Genomic DNA, 17,779 nt, shown 5'->3' with positions numbered 1-17,779 from the left:
GCTGGCTTTGAGTCCTTTACATGGCATGTTAGTCCTTCTAGCTGAAACTGCCCTGTCTATAGCCCTGCTCAGGGAGTCTGATCTAGGCAGGTCTCTGACTTTAGTGGAAACTGATTGGTCCCAAAATGGACGCCTGACCTATGGGCGGTGTGGTGACATGAACTCTGACCAACGGGGTAGCAGTCATTATACCCAGGAAATTGTTTCCTTGAGGATTGGGAGGGAACTGGCAAATGGCATGGGGTAAAGGAGCTTGTGTGTAGAGGATGGCACAGGGTTTGAGGGAGATGGAGAGCCCAGCTTCTGGTTCTAACAGTTTCTCATTCCCAGTTTTCTGTTTATTCATTCCTTTACTCAAGCGACGCTTAACTAAAAACCCACTGTAAGTCAGGCTCATGGTGGGTCCCTCTCTCTCACTTTCTTTCTCTCTCTATTTTCAGAAAAGATTTATTTATTTATTTAATTTTTGAGAGAAAGAGAGAGAGAGAGTGCTGGGGGAGAGAAGTGGAGGGAGAGGGGAAAGAGTCTCAAGCAGATGCCCTGCTGAACATGGAGCCTGATGGCGGCTTGATCTCACGACCCTGAGATCATGACCTGAACCAAAATCAAGAGTCTGATGTTCAACCAACTGAGCCACCCAGGGACCCCCTGGGTCCCTCTTGAAATGTAATGTAATCTTTGTTCTCCTGGTGCTTCTAGTCTGGAGGAGAAATATGTTAATAAAATGATCACAGACAAATGAATACTCTTTAAACTTTGGCAAAATATGAAGAAAAACTATAGATAGGGAGCTATGAGAGATGAACAGACATCTGACCTGATCTGGGACTCTGGGAGGGCTTCCCTGCAGAGGGAAAGTCTGAGTTCAGACTTGAAGACCAGTGGGAGTTATTTAGTTAAAATTTAAAAGTTGAATTTAGGGGAGAAACATGTTCCAGGCAGAGGGGGGAGCATGGATAAAGGTCCTGAGGCAGGAAGGAATGTGGTGTGTGTAGTGGCTGTCAGAACGCCAGTGTGTGGAGAGCAAATAGACATTATTTCCCTTAATGTGGTCTGAGAAGACTGGGCAAATACAAGCCCAGTGGACAAAAGCATTGAGTATACATCTCAGGTAGGTGCTCAGAGGGGTACGAGATCAGTGACATAACTTCATCTTCACTCTACTGGCCGTGTGACCTACCTTGGGCAACTTACTCAATACCCTGACGCTGTTTGTACATCTGGAAATGAAGATAATAAAAAAATGTTAGTACAGTTGTGGTGAGGATTAAATCTGACAATGCCTCTGTGCCTGCCTAACTTGGTTTGTGGGGCATGGTAGGTGCTTACTACACACCTTTGGTTGGCCAAATGACTGAGAAAGGACTGGGCTCAATAAAAACACTTTTTAAAAAAAATATTTTATTTATTTATTAATGAGAAGCACACAAACACACACACACAGAGAGAGAGAGAGAGAGAGAGAGGGAGGAAGGGAGGCAGAGACACAGGCAGAGGAAGAAGCAGGCTCCTTGCAGGGAGCTGGACGTTGGACTCTATCCTAGGTCTCCAGGATCACGCCCTGGGCCGAAGGTGGCGCTAAACCGCTGAGCCACCCGGGCTGCCCAATAAAAACACTTATTTTTTTGTATTCCAGTGAAGGTGGAGGTGGGGGTGGGGGCGGGGGCCAAGGCTAATACAGCATTCAAAACAAGTTAGGAAACAATACAAGAGAAACTACGGGATGCACCACACCAGAGCTCAGCTCTTCGCACAGGTGAACATGGCCACGTGTACAGGCTGCTATATGCAGGGAGCTTGCATGAAGTATGCTGGAGCCAGAGGGGAGAGGTTGAAGCTGGAGTCTAGGAGAAGGGAGTGGGGAAGGGGATTGTGTGGGGCCTCAAAGACCAGCTCCAGTCTGGTGCTGAAAGTCACTAATACTTATGAAGTCCTTAAGTGTAGGGCCACTTGGCTCTCATCCTGCCCTACTGAATCCCAGGTGCTGGCAGGTGCTCAGTGCTAAATGGATGGAGCAGTGCTGGTTATCTAAGCACAGATCACATCCCCTCACATCGGGTGTGTAGACATCAGGAGGGACTGTGTTGTGGCTTGGAGCAATCTGTCCATCTGTTCGTGGTTTCTCCCTATCAGAGCTTACTGGCGGCAGAATGCCAGGCTGAAGTGGAGGGCAGTCCCAGAAATTGAGAGACAAGGACTGAGGGCCCGAGCCATGGGCCTTGGAGTCTGTACAGAATTTATTCCAGAAAGAATAGACCTTGGCAGAGTTACTGAGAAGGCAAAGGAACCTAGTTGGGTGGATGAATCCTCCAGAATGAGATGGAGTAGCAGCACTGAACATAAACAGGCTTCTCTCCACATGTATTCATACACCACTTCATTCCATAAATGCGTATGATATGTCTCAACTTTACTACCCAAGGGCTGATTTGTATTTTTTTTTTTTTTTTGTAAGTCACTGTGGAAATAGAAGTAAAAGAAAGTTGGGAAGTTTTAACGGAGACAAATGCCATAATGTCATTGCAGACAATCGTATAATTGTCACAGGAAGGTGAAAACTTTCATTCTGGGCTGCCTACTGGGCTGAGCAAGGAAGGAAACAGGGCAGGCATGAGCTTTATGGTGTTCAGAAGATAAACCACCAGCAATCCAGAGATTGCTTAGGGTTTTGAGGCCTGGACAGTATTTTTCCAGGTCCTCGCACAAAGGAGACCAGCAGGTACACAGGGCTTCTGCTAGCACGCTGGTATGGGGCTGCTCGTACATTTCCTGCCCCATCAGGCCCAGCTCAGGAGCAAGGATGGACCTCAAGGTGCTCACCACAGACCCAACTGGGAAACAATCGGGGGAGAGCTACTATCTCTATTCTCCCAGAACTGTTGCTAGAGACTAACAAGTGTTTCATCAAAATCTGGGGATGAAGGAGCCAGACAGCACCAGCTTCAATTCCCCACCTGGCACTGGAAGCCAGTGTGAAGTTGGTCTTGACACAGATGGAGGTGTAATTAATGAGATTATTAAGGGAGTGAGAGTCAAAAGCCATCCCCAGCTGTGGGGCTTCACTTGGCTTACCCCTCAGTGACTCATGGGCTTATGAGCAATCCTCATACGCCTGATTTAGAGGACTTACTCACCCTTCAGAGAAAGACTTTAATGCAATAAAGCAAATGTCAGCAAGTGAGACGCAGCTTAGCACATCACTCCAGCCTGCACCCAGCTTCCCACCCCCTTGCTCTCCCTGCCCCAGGTCCCTGTGGCCACTGCACACCTGGATAGGCTTCCGGGCCACATTCCAAGGCCCGAGCAGAGGCTCAGGGATTTGAAACCCCGGAAGGAACTACCCCAAGCCCTGGAGCATTTCAGTCCAGCAGGGCTGAGATTAGCTCCAAAGGTGTTAGGGTTAGGGGTATAGGGCAAGGGCTAGAAGCCAGGACTTCACGCTTCGCGGCCAATGTTCTTCACTTTGTGAAATCCCCACTTGGATTATGCAGACGAGGCGCACAAGGTGAAGGAAATGCAGCCTCTCTAGTGCGAGTGGAATTCTTTCCAAGGCGTCTGTGGAGGGAGAGTGGTGAAAACGAAAGGCTTGCAGAGAGCAAGGCCTCAAGCCAGGCCTTGGAGGTGACATGTTTAGAAAGAGCTGGGCTCCCCTGGGCTAGGCTGCCATCTTGCTATTTGTGGACATGGTGCCTGAGAGGGGAGCTGGCCAGCTCTTTGGGCCCCCCAGAATTGAGGGGTATATTTAGAATTCCCACATCAGGTCCTGATTAGGAAAACAGGCCCCAAGAGTTAGGCTGGGAGAGAGGCCTCAGCAGGTGTGGAAAGAAGTCAGTATTGCTACCTTCCTCCAACAGAGGAAAACTGAGTAGGCAAGTCGATCCAGCCTTGGACTTAAACCCACTCACTCACTGAGGGAATTCCCTGGCAGAATTAGTTCCAAGGGTAAAAAAGAAGTGGGAGAGACAGGCCTGTATGGTGACCTAGTCACCTAGTTCACTTCTCTGTCCCTCGGGCATTTTTCCAAAATTTTCTGAGTGTTTCTGCCATGTGCCAGGCACTAGAAGGAGGCTGACCACAAGCTTGGCACTCGGGTTTGCTACAATCAAAGCCTTGAGCTTTAAGGGACCTTCGGGATCCTCTAGCTCATTTCACTGATGAGGCATCTGAGGTTCAAGGAGACCACCTTGCCCGGGTTTGTGGGGGTGAAGAGCTGTGAGTGTGTGGATGCTCTGACCACCTGTCATGTGGCCGGCGCCTAAGGACTCCTCCTGCAAGGGAGCTTAGGGAAGCCTTCTCAGTTGGAAAGCAATATTCTGTATCCCTAAGATCACCAGCTCTCAAGCAGACACGCAGACTCACGCCTACAGTAGCATGTCCACCATCACCCTAGTGCTCACCTGGAAAGAGTGTTTAGATCCAGTGAAAGAGGCTGGGTCCTCACCTAAATGTACTCCTACCTTATTACCCCAACTTACCAGCATGAAGAAGTGTTTTCTTTTAATCTTTTTATTTTGCACTATAAAAAAACAACACCCAGTAACATACTGCTGTTCTTCACATTCATATGGATTTTAGGAAATTATTGCCTTTTCCCCTGGAGAGAGAAACTACAGACAAAAAAAGAAGTACCACATTACAAAATCTGCAAACCCTAGAAGTCCACAGCCTGAAGACAACCCCCAGGGGTAGGGAAGAAAACATGTGTCACAAGAGACAAGACGAGCACACATTAAGGACAGCAAGCTGGGGAAACGACCAGTTCAATGCCAGTGACCCGGACGCAGCGGGTCCCTTTTACTCTTGGCACCCACAGCCACCCCCTCAAAGGGGTGATTTTTGGTCTAAGGTCTGAAGAGCTCTTTTCGAATGACACAAGAGATGCTTTGAGGAGGGGGTGACGAGAAAAGTTCAAGTATGAATAAGAATCATGCGAAGTCCAAAGTTAGGGAAGAACCCCCAGTGGAAAGGACACCCAGACAGGTCAATGTCTTGCTACTTCAACCACCTGCCTTCACACGGGACCCAATAGGGAGTCTCAAAACCATGTGAGGGTTCATATAAGCATCTCGATCTTGTCCCTCCACACCCTGGAGGGGTTACTTTCCTGACTGGGTGGTGATCAGCTTATGCCCTGAAGCAAGAGACAGATGCAGAGACTGCCAAAGTTAAAAAAGTAAGGTGGAAATTGTGCTTCCTTCAGAACTTGGCTTCGTAACTGCCTTTTCTCTTGGTCTAGCAACTGCTCTCTCCCACGTTGCTGTGGGTATTTATTGCCTTGCGCTTGAAATGAAAAGGCGAGCTTGGAGGTGCAGGGCCTGGGCGGTCCTGAGAGGGCAGGGGGTCTGGAAGTACAGTAGTCGGCACGTGCTGTGCTCTCATAATGGCTTGGCCTTCCTTCGGTCCCCAAAACCTATCCCCGCTGTACATGTGAAGTTCGTTTGCAAGCCTGGTGACCACTCACTGTCCCACTGGGGCGGCGGGCCAGTGAGGTGTTCAGTATTGCACAGGTATGAAATGTCCACGAGTTTAAAAAAAAGCAGAATCACAGTTGTTCTTGGGGCTCGGCTGGTTCCCCCATCCTGGTTTTAGCAGGATGTGGCCGTGGCCATGGGGCTCCTGCCGAACTCTGAGACTGTCGAGTGGGTGGGCATGGGTGCCAGCACCGAGGTAGGGAACGTGCAGTAGGAACCCTGCATGTCAGGGCTCAGTGTCTGCAAATGGGCGAGGAACGAAGAGCCGGCTGCCTCCCCTTGGCAGGAAGGAGCCTGAGGCGTGGAAGGTAGGATCTCAGACTCATACTGCAGGAGCTGGCCCATGAAGCCAAAGTTGGGCGAGACCACACTCCTCCGCTGCTTGATGTAATCGAAGGCATCCTTCAGGCGGAACTGCTTGGCCTTCATGAGGTAAGCCATACAGATGGTGGGCGAGCGGGAGATCCCAGCCTCGCAGTGGACCAGGACCTTGCCTCCCTTTTCCCTGACACAATCTAGAAGGAAGAAAAGACAGTGAGGAGGTGTTGGGACTGAAACCCAAAGGCAATGCCAAAGATACAAGAATTAAACACAAAAGTGACCTAGTTATCAAAACATCACATCTGCCCAAAGGCGGAGGTTCCCACATAGTCTAATGCTCATTGGCAGGGACAGAGCTTTTGGGGTCCCAGGAGAGTCTATCCCCGTGTGGGACCTCTCTAATCTTTAGAGGTGCTTCCCTGTTCTCCAGGATACTTGCAGAGATTCTGCCCCTGAAGGTGCTAGACTGGAGTAATAATCCCTTCCTGGAGATGCCATCCTAACTTGGGTTCCTGAAATGGGTTTCAAGAGGCCACTAGAAAATCCTTGACATTGCATGCAAATCTACTGGGTATGTATATTTTCCTGAGAGGGTCGCAGGTTTAAAGACTGGCTAAGAAAAGCAATTCCTGCCTCTTGGGATCTGATTCTCATGGGAAGGACCTAGCCCCGCCCCTCCTGCTAGAGGCCTACCAGCCTCCCTGGGCACCCTATCTGGCTGTGCCAGGGCGAGATGTTTGGCTCAGCTCCCAGAGTTCCCACCACCGAACGTCCAGTGAATAGTGCACAGCCACTAATTACAGCCCTGGCTAAGTGACGCTTACTAGACCAGGGGATAGAGATGGCTTTCGCAAACTCCATCTTGCACAACAATGGGAGACACTGCTGTAAATCTACCACCACGAGTTAGCATTCTTTAGCTCAATATGTCAAGGGGGTGGCCTCCTTTTCTGTTCCACTCCTCCCCCCACCCCGGAAGAATTACAACAGTTAAAAAGGAGGGGCAAAAGGTTACACATATATGTACACATCAATTAAAAACCACAAAAAAACAGTCTTTCCAATTCCCTGTCTTGCTAGTGAGGAAACTATTACAACATCACAACACAGGAAGTCTGATGTACCTGGCACTGTGAAAGGCCACAGTACACAAAAACATGTAAGATTCTGAAGGGCAAATCAAGTCAGCTCCCTTACCTCCCTCCCTCCCCAAGTTCACAAGTTCGAAAAGATCAACTTGGATCAAGTTAGGGAGGAACCCTGGAGCTTCCCCAACAGAACCCAAGTCCCAAAGGCCATACTCAGTGGAGCTCATTAGAGGTACCCCCAATTTAGTCTGACTCAAAAAAACTTCCTGTAAATTTGTTCGACCCTCAACCCTTAGGATTGTAGGGTCAGGACTCCCGATTTCCCTTTGCTCCTTGTAGACTAGCTTTTCATTGCCCAGTGACATGTTCAAGAAAGCAAAGGGCCTAGAGTTGCTTCTGTTCTACCCCTCAGGACCGGTCTTCCACGTGGCCTTCCCAGGCGGGCCCTGGGAAGGTGCCAGTGCATGGTATGGGCTCAGTTCCCCCTTTCACCAGCAGGGCAAGGAGTCTGGGGAAAAGCATCCTGTGCTTTCAAAAGGCTGTGGGTTTGTGTGGTTGTGTACATAAGACACAGGATGGGGAGGGAGGCTTCTGAGAAATGGATGGGGGCGGGTTTCATGACCTCACGCAGTAGCTATCTAGGTAATTAAATAACAGGCAGAGAAGGGCAAGGCATTCCCAGGGTCAGGGAGACAACGTCAAGGGTTTCCCATTCTGAACCTATCATTTGGGCTGCCTCTCAGAGATCCAAAGGAAACCTCTCAGCCCAGAAGCTCAGAGCACCAGGACAGGCTTAGCCCTCTGCCTCTGGTGACTTTCCCAATGGGTTTCCTGTAGAGGAGAAACCACGTGTGATGAGCACAGGGCTCACCATGTGGCTGAAGGGCTCTCCTTAATTGCTACCTGCCCTAAATAGTTATTGCTGTGTCCAACACCTGCATTTCTGCGTTTCCCCCTCTAAAAGCCCTCAAGTCAAGGTAAGGAAAATCACGTCTCAGCTTCAACCTCCACGCATGTTAAATGGAAAGGGGAGGACAGGCCACAAGGTTGGGGAGTGGTGCTTGCAAATCAGAAATGGAAAAAAGTCAGCCTAGCCACCGAGGTGGGAGGAATTGGGGGTGTGGGGGAAGCTGTCAAATAAGGGAACAATCCAGGCTAGGCTGAAGAGATAGAAACCCAAAGCCCTTTCCAGGCAGAGACCAGAGGTTTCCAGGCCTGCACAGGGGAGCGAATGATAACTGCCTAACACAAGGTATAAGAGATGCCAACTTCTCTGTGCACAGAGCATGGAGCTTGATCAAATGCTATCCTTAATCCAAAATTAGCTGAAAATGCAAAACAAATTGCCCCCTAAAGCAGTCTGCCAAAAACTGTGAAAAGCTGCCAGGGCCCTCAGGGCTCAGTGTGTAACTGGTGCTCTCTCAATCCTTCTGTTTGCTTTTTAAAAATACCCCAACCTACGTAGAAGCACAGTTAGGATGGTTCTTTCCCTCCCTTGCTTCCCTGGCGTGGAGCATTACGCACGGACACACTCTGCTTCCCGCCCAGCTAGGGAAAATAACAAGAACAAGCAGCAGTGAGTGTTGCCATAAAATTATATTAATTCATTTATCTTGCAAATTAAAGCTCCTATTAATAGCAACTTGAATCCTCCCCTCTGCCTCTTTGGTGGCTGCATCTCTTCCTGGCCCCAACGCCTGGTGGTTGCAGATACAAGACACTTTTCTTCTTGGCAAAGGGAGCCTCCATCAGTACCTCAAAACCAAGAACAGGTGCCCCTTTGGGACACCCCCAAATGACTGAGGGCGAATGACTGAACCTACCAATGAAGTCAATTGCTTCTTGAAAGTGGGAGCTAATGTCGGCTGTGTGGCTGTCTTCCACAGGGATCCATTTGTAGTGTAGGTGGGTCGTGCAGGACTCGGAAATCCGCCGTGAGACATTCAGCAGGGCCGTGATGTGCAGGTTGGCGAGGAACTCGCACTTGGATGCATGGTAGGCACTTCCAAGGTAGAGGAATGGAAGGATTTCGACGGGGCCGCCCTGGAAAGAAGGGCGAAGGAAACATTGGATTAACTCACTCCTTTAGGAGAGGAAACAAAACAACCCTGACCTACTTGTCGGTAAGGTGGGAGGTTCCCTTTCTGGTTTCCAGGTAGAGAGTTCAGAGCCAGGGTAGTTGAACCAGGAGTGTGGGTGGAGCCTCCATCCTGGCCGACTTTCTACCTGACATTGCTGCCTTGTGACTCAGTGATGGCAAAGCCCACACAGCAAAGATTTTCATTTTCTTATACATATTGAGGCGAGAGGACATGCTAACAGCCTTCCTGTGCTGATAAGGATGAGAAGATGTGCGTGACGGGAAGAACTGAGAAGCTTACATTCAAGTTCTAGCTGCTCCGACAGCACCAGGGCAAGCCTTCTAACTGTGGGGCAGCCTCGGTTTCTTTCTAGATGAAACAGATGTCAACAAGACGAGTACCTCCACTTTATAGCCCCGATGTTCCTACAGTGTTATTTCATCAAGCCTAGAGTACGGATGATTGGTCCTAAGATACACGTGGGTTTCAGAGATGTTAAAATGTGCCCCAAAGGGGTGCTTGGGTGGCTCAGTGGTTGAGCATCTGCCTTTGGTTCAGGTCATGATCCTGGAGTCCTGTGATTGAGTCCCACATCAGGCTCCCCATGGGGAGCCTGCTTCTCCCTCTATGTCTGTGTGTCTCATGAATAAATAAAATCTTAAAAATAAATAAATAAAATGTGCCCCCAAGAAAGGATGCTTCTTGGAAGTGGAAATGACCACTGTTTTACCTAGAACCCTTAAAGAAAAGCTATTAAGCCAAGGGGAGAGGGGTTTCTCCTACCCCTGATCTTCCTCACGTGGGGCTGAGCATTTGTGAGAGATGCTGACATCACCACCCTTTTGGAAGGCCACCCACACACCAGGTTTCCAGTGAAGGAGGATCCCAATTAGAAGCAGAGACCATCTACCCTGAGGCAAAGTTAAAAAGAACAACAGCTTGCCGGTCAGACTCTGGCAGTCTTAGCACCTCCAGGGTGGCAAGAAAAACCCAAGTTAACTGCAACAATGGGAGAGTCTAGAGATTTAGAAACACTGGGGTTGGGGGGACAGTGGCTGTGTCTTTGGGAGCCTTTCTCCCCTCATCCACCCGCTTCCTGTATTTCCATTTCCTGTCCTGGAATAAAAGCAGAATGGAAACTGCCAGACCCGTAACAGGGAAAGGGGCATAGGACAAGGGGTAGGTAGAAGAAGGTACCCCCTTCTTCTCCTGCCAGCAAAACGCAATTTTCAAATTACCTGGCATGCCGTGTGTGCTTTTTCTTTCCTGAGAAAAAGTGTTTAAGCAAAGGCCGGTTTGGCCACTTGGGGGAAGTTATAGAGGAGTTTACAAACTCCTCTGTAACTCTAGTTTACAAAAGATAGAGTAACAAACAGTATATGCATATATTTTTTTAAGTAGACTCTGCACCCAGTGAGGGGCTCAAACCCATGACCTTGAGATTAAGACCTGGGGGCTGAGATCAAGAGTCTGATGCTTAACCGGCTGAGCCCCTCCAGGTGCCCCACCTGGACTTAACACTTCAGATGTACCTACATGGATGTCTCCCTCTCTTTACTGCCTGGAAAACACTGACACACCAGGCCTGGGATCTTATCCAATTACTTCTAAAGCCTAAAACAACAACCCCCCAAAACCATATAGCTTTCTTTTTCCGATCCCTCTGTTTAGACTCCAGAGGAAGAAACCAACGGCCTTCAGAAACCCCAAAGGTTAACGCAAGCTTGCCTGGCTTCTCTCAATGCAGACGCGCTTCTAAGAAATAGCACTCGGGGGTTCCCCAGATGAACCCTAGAGACACATCAGGGCCTCCCCAGTCCTCTCTTGGCCAAACGTCTGCTGTGCCTTTACAACATCCTGACAATTCTTGTTTCTCTTTCACTTTCTGCGAAGCGAGGGTAAACCACCCAAACAAACAAAAAATAGAAATCCAGTGAAGCCACATGCCCATAACTTGAATGTTAAGGGTTCAAAAATTAAAAAAAATAAAAAAATACACTGTATTTTTTAATAAAGGAAAACAAACAAAATAATAACCCTGGCACCTTGCCAAGCTAACAGACTTCCTAACCAAGGATCCCATTCAAGGAAAGCCACTTGGCTTTACTGGGAAGTTTATTCCCAGGGGCAGAGCTCTGCTCATGACAGGCAGTCATTTTAGACAGCATCCAGGCATCTTCCTTCTTTAGGATTGTGATATGCAATTATTTTGGGGAGAAAACCTGAAAAGATCCTCCTGCCAAGTCAGGTGCCCAGATTGGCCCCTTTCCAAAAGGAATTCTGCTTCTGTGGAAAACAGAACAAGGTCCTGAAAAGAATCAGAGTTAAGAGAAGGGAGGAGTTCTGGGCCTACTGTTACCAGGAGCCCAGCTACAGGATTCTTTGCAAAGAGATCATCTCCGCTGTGAGATACATTTTTTCCTCCCCCTCTGTAAAATAGGAAGGTGGGCTTCGCGCTCTGGTTTCTGCTAGATTTAGATCCTTGCCCGCCTTTCCCTCATCCTCCAGCACTGGAGGGAACCCCTGATTGAGTCTTCCACATTTTCAGCCTTTAAAGAGTTGCTGGAAAGTAGAATACTTTGAAGGAAAAAACCCCACATATTTGTAGGAGCTTGAAATTCTCTACGGTGTCTCTTGATCTTCTCTGGGCTTCAGAATTTATGGAATTGTAAGCACCAGAAACCCTTGGGGCCTGCTTAGCCATCCAAATAGCCATCCATTCCCCCAGCCCTGTTTCGGTTAAAAATAACAATAAGACACATCTTGACAGGTCCTAGGTTGTTGTGCAGAAATTGCAGAGCACGAACAATTACAAAGATTAACACAGGAAGCCTGAAAGTCAGCTCTGAAACATCTTCAGGGAAACCTAAACTAGTATTTTGAAGCCTCTCTGCACTTCCGAGGCCAGCTAATCATAATGTATCTTTCACTTCCCCTTTTCTCCAGAAGCTGTCAAGCATCCTGTGGCTCGGTTTGCTCTTGTCAGCTTGTTTGCTGGAAAGAAGCCCATTTACTCTTGGATGGAAACTCAAGTTGGCAAGCCATAGCTCTCTGAAGCTAGAGGGCTCTGCCAACACTCTGATCCACAAAAGAACGAACCAGTGCCACCGAGCGAGTGGGGAGAGGAAGAGCCAGGGGGCCGAGGGAGGAACAGAGTCAGCAGCCAAGACAGCACTTCCACACCACTTACCTGGTCGTAGGCTGGCCTGTAGCTGATGCTGAGCACTGGTTTCCCACACTGGCTCATGAGGGCTTTCTCAGTGTCAACCTTCTCTTGTGAAATGGGTTGTACATCCACACAACACTCAGGATATTCAGAGTAGAAAGTCTCATATCCCCCTGCAAGGGGTTAAAAAAAAAAAAAAAAGGAAGATAGATGTTAAGCATTGATTTCTCAGGCTTTCAGAAAATGTCCAGAATTAATCAATACCCTCAGTGTGGAAGTCAAGAATATTAAGCTAACATAGATTCTGGTCTTATAAAATAAAAATTGAGCCCAACCAATGAATAGCTTTAAAACAGAAATGGGTCACACACACACACACTCGCTCTTCTAAGAAGTTATAGTTCAGAGAGGCAATCATTAACTTTTTGTGTCTATCAGAAGCAGCTGAAAGGAAATCTGACATCTGGCAAGTATTAACCAAATCCCTCCAGAAAACAAAAGCCATTTTCACTCGTTTGTCTAAAATGCAGGTGTGATTATGCAGAATTTCATTCATTTGCAAGAGATGCCTAAATTGGTCAGTTTTATCCCTGGCCCATTAGCTCTGAACTGGATTATGGATGGAACCCCCTCTATTCATAAGGGAATGGGGGCTAATATGAGGTTTAAACTAAGAGCAATTAAACAGCCCTGCCCTTTCTCACTCCCAAGGTGCTAAAGAACACTGCTGATAATCCTCTTTATAGGTCCAATTTTGAGTAATCAATCTAATTACCCTCCAAACCAAACTAGAGGCACGAGGCCCTTAGAACTCAATTCTCAGTCCCAATAAGTAAAAACTCTCTCCCCCTCAAGACTACCTACCCTCCCTTTCTACCTTATTAACTTTCCCTTCTGATCTTCCCCACAGCATGTCCTCAGATAACAACTACCAGCAGGTAGGACTCTGTAAAAATCCTTTAGATTACATTTAAACTTCTCCAGATGGGAAACTTCAGGTAAAAGCTACTGTGACCAAGGCACAGAAACTTGGGTATATTAAAGCAATCTCAGGCCCAGCACTCAGTAGGAAAGAACCAAATGAAAAACATGCCAAGTGCTACCAGGTGAATAGGCCAGCCGTCACTTGGGGAAACCCTCACTCCCAATCCAAAAGGACCTAAGGGGCTTCTGAGAGCCCCCAAAAAACCCTTCTATATTTTTCTGACCCGAATAATTCACTTAGGGTCAAATCATTGATTAAATATGCATCCTGAGACTGTGTATTTTCCACAAAGTCCCCTCTTTCTTCTGTCTCTGGGTGTTGTGATCGCCCCACAGTGGAGCGCTCGGTGGTTTTAAACCCCTGCAGTAGACAAATGGTTAATGGATAGCATGGCGGTCTCCAGCTCCCTCCCAGAAGCTGCAGCCAATTCCTAGAATGAGTCATCTTGCCATTACTGCTTCCTCCCAGCTTGCTGGAACTGCCCCCGCCCCCATGAGTACACTCCAATCTCCTCTGTGGTCACTTCAACAAAAAGCCCAATGGGCCTCCCCAGATCAGCTTCTGGTCCTCCCAGTCATGACAGGAGCCCACATGTCAGAGAATGACTGAGGTGGGAGGCAGTGGTGTTTGTGGCTTAGCTTCCCCCTCCCCTCACTGTAGCCCCTCGGCCCTTTCCCTCCTGGGCGGCCCTTTCCCTCCTAGGAGGCAGAGAGAATGTTCGAATTAGTGACCCACAGCTTTGTTGAAAGAGGTGACCCTCGTTAGTAAATCACTTCCTGTGCTTGGGCCTCCAATGTTTTGGGTTCCAGGAGACAGGGTGATACGGGATGGGAATCGGGAGTAAGAGTGGCCCAGGCCCTCCCCAACTTTCCCAAGAATGAGGCTTGGGAAAGAGAAGCCTTCAGGCCACCACATCTCGTCTTTAAATAGCACACTTAAGAGATGGCTGTCAGGACAGACAGGAGGTGCGGTGTGGGCTGGGTTCCGCCTGCCTGTTGACAAAATAAGGCAGGCAGGCCAAGAGTCTCAGTGTCATTGAGGGACAGATAAACAGGATCCTGTCTCTTCAAGCTGGGGTCAGGAGTCCTTCAGATTAGGTGGTGGTCTCTTTTACCCAGTCCCCTCAGAAGCATGAACAGACAGATCATTCTTCCTTGGTGCCTCACTCTTGAGTTGCCAGAGCTGTGGCAATTCTTTTGGCTGCTTCAACCCTCTTCAGAGTGATTCCGCTTTTGATCACTGCTGCATGACCAGGGGAACAGAGAAGGTGTATGGACACTGTATATAAATACACAGTGACAATGTCATTCAGTCATCTCATTTTAGTGTTATTTGGGGACGGGGGGTGCGGGGGTGTGCGGAGGCTAAAAGAAAGGATGAAAGGCATTGCCCCCAAGACCTGAAATGCCACTAGACTAAAACCTGAATTCATATCTGGACATGATGTAGATAAGTAAATAAATTTTTTCTTGGGCAACAACTTAAGTTTTGTACTGTTGTAACAGTAGGTATCCCGCAATTTCTACTGAAATTTAAAAGGCACACAACGATCAACCTGGCAATTCTCAGAATTTTACTGAAAGATAGTACACACACCAAGCATTTGGACAAAAATATGCTCTACCACACTGCCTCGAATAGTGAGGTTGAAAGAAACCTACTGGCTACCAGTAGAGGACTGGTTTAAAAGGTAAAATGGACATGTATGCTTGGATATGGACAAGTCTCCCAAGATCTAGGTAAGTGAAAGAAGCAGGAACTGGAAATATACAAAACCATCCTCTTTTTTAAAGATACTCATGGAAAATTAGCTTGTCTAAAGATGAACAAAAAAAAGTTGGTGGCTGTCTCTGGAGAGTGCAACCGGGCTCAATGGTGTGCAGAAGACACTTTTTTCATTGTACAGCCTTTGTGCTTTTATAATTTTACTTGTATATGTTACTCTCAAAAAAAATTTTTTAGACATGAATTTTCCCAAGATGTGAGTCTATAGAACTCCTTCTTTCCTGTGGCAGTAACTTCTGCTAAACAGTCAGCATGCCCCCCCCCAACCCCCCAGAGGGGTAGGGAGCAGAGGCAGGACCCGGAGGGGTTTCCTGGAACATTTCTTTCATGCTACAGGGGAGGCAGTAGCTTTTCCTGTACCCATTACTAAGAACAGGACACAAAACCACATCAGGAAGAGAAAGAAATCCCAGGCTAAGTGCGAAAACTTCTGCAGAGCTGGGAGGGCATCTCTCCATCCCCTGCAAGCAGAGAAGATGACCATCTTCTGCTTGTCATCTCCCTAACAGGAATAAACAGGGGACAGTCTGTAAGAGGTGCTAATGGAGGTGGGGGCTGCACGGGTGATCTCCTGGCCTAGAGTGTGTGAAATTCCCCAAACTGCATGGTTTTAAAACAGGGCCCTAATCCTCAGCTCACTGCATCCGAGTTCTGAACCACATCCCTGCTGTAGCTCAAGGAGTCGGCAACAGGGTTGGCAGGGCCTCGGGGCACAGCTCGGCTGAACTCTCATCTCTGCACTGTGGACTAGGTCTTCTACACATGGGAGATTACAAAGGGCTCAAGACAAGGCGCGAGAAGTCATAGGAAGGGATCCAGAAATCAAAGCTCTGTAGTCTGAAACTAAGTCACCTGCTCACTACAAGGCTCAGAAGTCAAAGTCCTCTCTCCAGCAGGTGTAATGGGCGGACTGGTGGGGCACCTTCTGGGCAGACTCAGACCAAAGGCGACGGGGTCCCTTTGGCCACCAGCCCGCTACGCCTCTCCCAAATCCTGGCTCACCCGCCGGCCGCCCCCCACCCCTGGCAGCCGTCAGGGAGCCAGCCCCGGGGATGACCTGGGGGCCAGGGGGCGGGGGGCAGTTAAGGGAAGGGGTAGGAAGAGTGGGAAGGCTGTCGGTTCCAAATGGAGCTAGAGAAAGACCTGGGAGGGGAGACGGGGAGGCCGGAGGAAAACAATAAAAAGCAGTAAAATGCAGTGGAAAGGAAGGGGAGGGGCTGGCCAGGGTCAAAAAGGCAAGAGGGGTCGGCGAAGACTGCCTAGCACACGTTAACTGTCCAGGCGGGAGGGAGGGGGACGCCGCGGCGCCACGCTCGGGGGGGGGGGGGGGGGTTGGGGGCGCGACCCGCTGATGCCGCCAGATCCGTCCCGGAGCAAGGCTCGGAGCCCCGGGGCCCGCGAGGGCGGCTACGCCGGCGAAGCTGGGCGCGCGCGGCACGAGCCGACGGCCCCCGCCGCGGGACTCCCCCCGCCCCCCGCGGCCCGGGCCGACCGGCTGCCCGGAGCTTTCGAGGAACGCGGGTGGGAGGGCGAGGCTGCGAGGTGGCACGGGCAGCGGCCTCCCGGGCGCACGTCAGCCCTGGGTGCAGACTTCGGGAGGCGGCGACGCCCGGGGCGGGGGGCGGCGGGCGTGGGGGGGCGCCCCGCACGAGGAGCGCACCGGAGCCCCCCCCCCCCCGGCGGGCCGGCAGGGCGGGGAGGGCGGGGAGGGCGGGGGCGGGGGCCGGGCGCCCCGACGCGCTCACCTTTGAGGAAGTAGACCCGCGGGCCGGCGGGCAGGCAGGCGAGCAGCGAGGTGAGCACGACGCGCGCGGCGCTCTCCTCGCGCAGCTTCTGCCAGTGGCGGCTGCCCTGGTCCAGCACGACCACGGCCGCCACGCCGCCGCCGCCCTCCTGCAGCAGCCGCGCGCGCGCCGCCTCGTCGGGCAGCACGTAGCGCGCCGGCACCGCGCCGCCGCGGGCCCGCCGCAGCACCACCGAGTTGAGGTTGACGTTGAGCGAGCCGCGCACGCTCGAGGCGGCGAAGGCCAGGTAGGGCCGGCAGTCGAGCACCACGCAGCGCGCCGCCGCCTCCTTGCGGAGCATCTTGCGCAGCTGGCGCCCGTCGAGCGACGTGACCTTCATGCCGCGCGCCCCGTAGGTGCCCCCGGCAGGGGCCCGCGGCGAGGCACGGGACGGCGGCCCGCGAGGCTGCGGCCGCGCCCCCGACCGCCCGAGCCCGGCGCCGGAGCCGGAGCCGGAGCCGGAGCCGGAGCCGGAGCCGGAGCGGCCGCGCAGCTCCTCCTTCCCGCCCCGCACGCTCGGCAGCCGGCCCGGCCACTCGCCGCCCCAGAAGCCGGGGATTCCGCCGGCAGCGCCGCGTTTTATGTGAATGAGTGTGCGCCCCGTGACGTGGCTGCCCATATAAGGCCGGATGGGCCTCGCCCCGCCCCCTGGCGTCTGGCCCCGCCCCGGGGAGCGAGCCGGAGGCGTGGGGCGGGCGCGCGGCCTTAGTCAGCCGGCGAGAGAGGAAGTGGCGGGCGCCTCCCTCGGCTCTGCGGCCGGCGCGGGCACACTCACTCGCGCATCACCGGGGGCCGCCGGCGGGTGTCAGGAGCGCCGTGAGGCCGAGGTGACCCACGCTGTGCGGGAAGAGGGGGCGGCGGGGGAGGCAGGGCCTGGCGCCGCGCGATCCGCCTCGGAGGCTCCTAGACGTCGGCGCCGAGGCTGCTGGGGGCCGAGGGCAGCCCCCCGCCCCCCGCCCGTGCCCCCGCCCGTGCCCCGCCCGTGCCCCCGCCCGTGCCCCCGGGGCAGCCGGTGCGGGAGCCTGGGCTTCCCCGAGGCCTGACGCGGGAACGACGGGCTACGCGCCTCGCCTCTAGCGATGAGTTCTGGAAGACTCC

General features: G+C 51.4%; 1 protein-coding gene across 1 annotated transcript; it reads right to left on the bottom strand.

Moving 5' to 3' along the window:
- Nucleotides 1–4,490: 4,490 nt before the first annotated feature.
- Nucleotides 4,491–17,227, bottom strand: DUSP5 (dual specificity phosphatase 5). The gene is made up of 4 exons (XM_055299884.1): nucleotides 16,643–17,227; nucleotides 12,152–12,300; nucleotides 8,704–8,923; nucleotides 4,491–5,986 (listed from the first exon to the last, which is right to left on the bottom strand). Exons 1-4 carry the CDS (start codon nucleotides 17,019–17,021, stop codon nucleotides 5,586–5,588), a joined length of 1,149 nt encoding a protein of 382 aa, XP_055155859.1. The 5' UTR covers nucleotides 17,022–17,227; the 3' UTR covers nucleotides 4,491–5,585.
- Nucleotides 17,228–17,779: the final 552 nt, after the last annotated feature.

The sequence above is a fragment of the Nyctereutes procyonoides genome, unplaced genomic scaffold, assembly GCF_905146905.1.
Source record: "Nyctereutes procyonoides isolate TBG_1078 unplaced genomic scaffold, NYPRO_anot_genome, whole genome shotgun sequence".
Classification (NCBI taxonomy): Eukaryota; Metazoa; Chordata; class Mammalia; order Carnivora; family Canidae; genus Nyctereutes; species Nyctereutes procyonoides.
The sequence above is the reverse complement of the archived record's forward strand: the minus strand, read 5'-3'. Positions and strand labels throughout refer to the sequence as shown.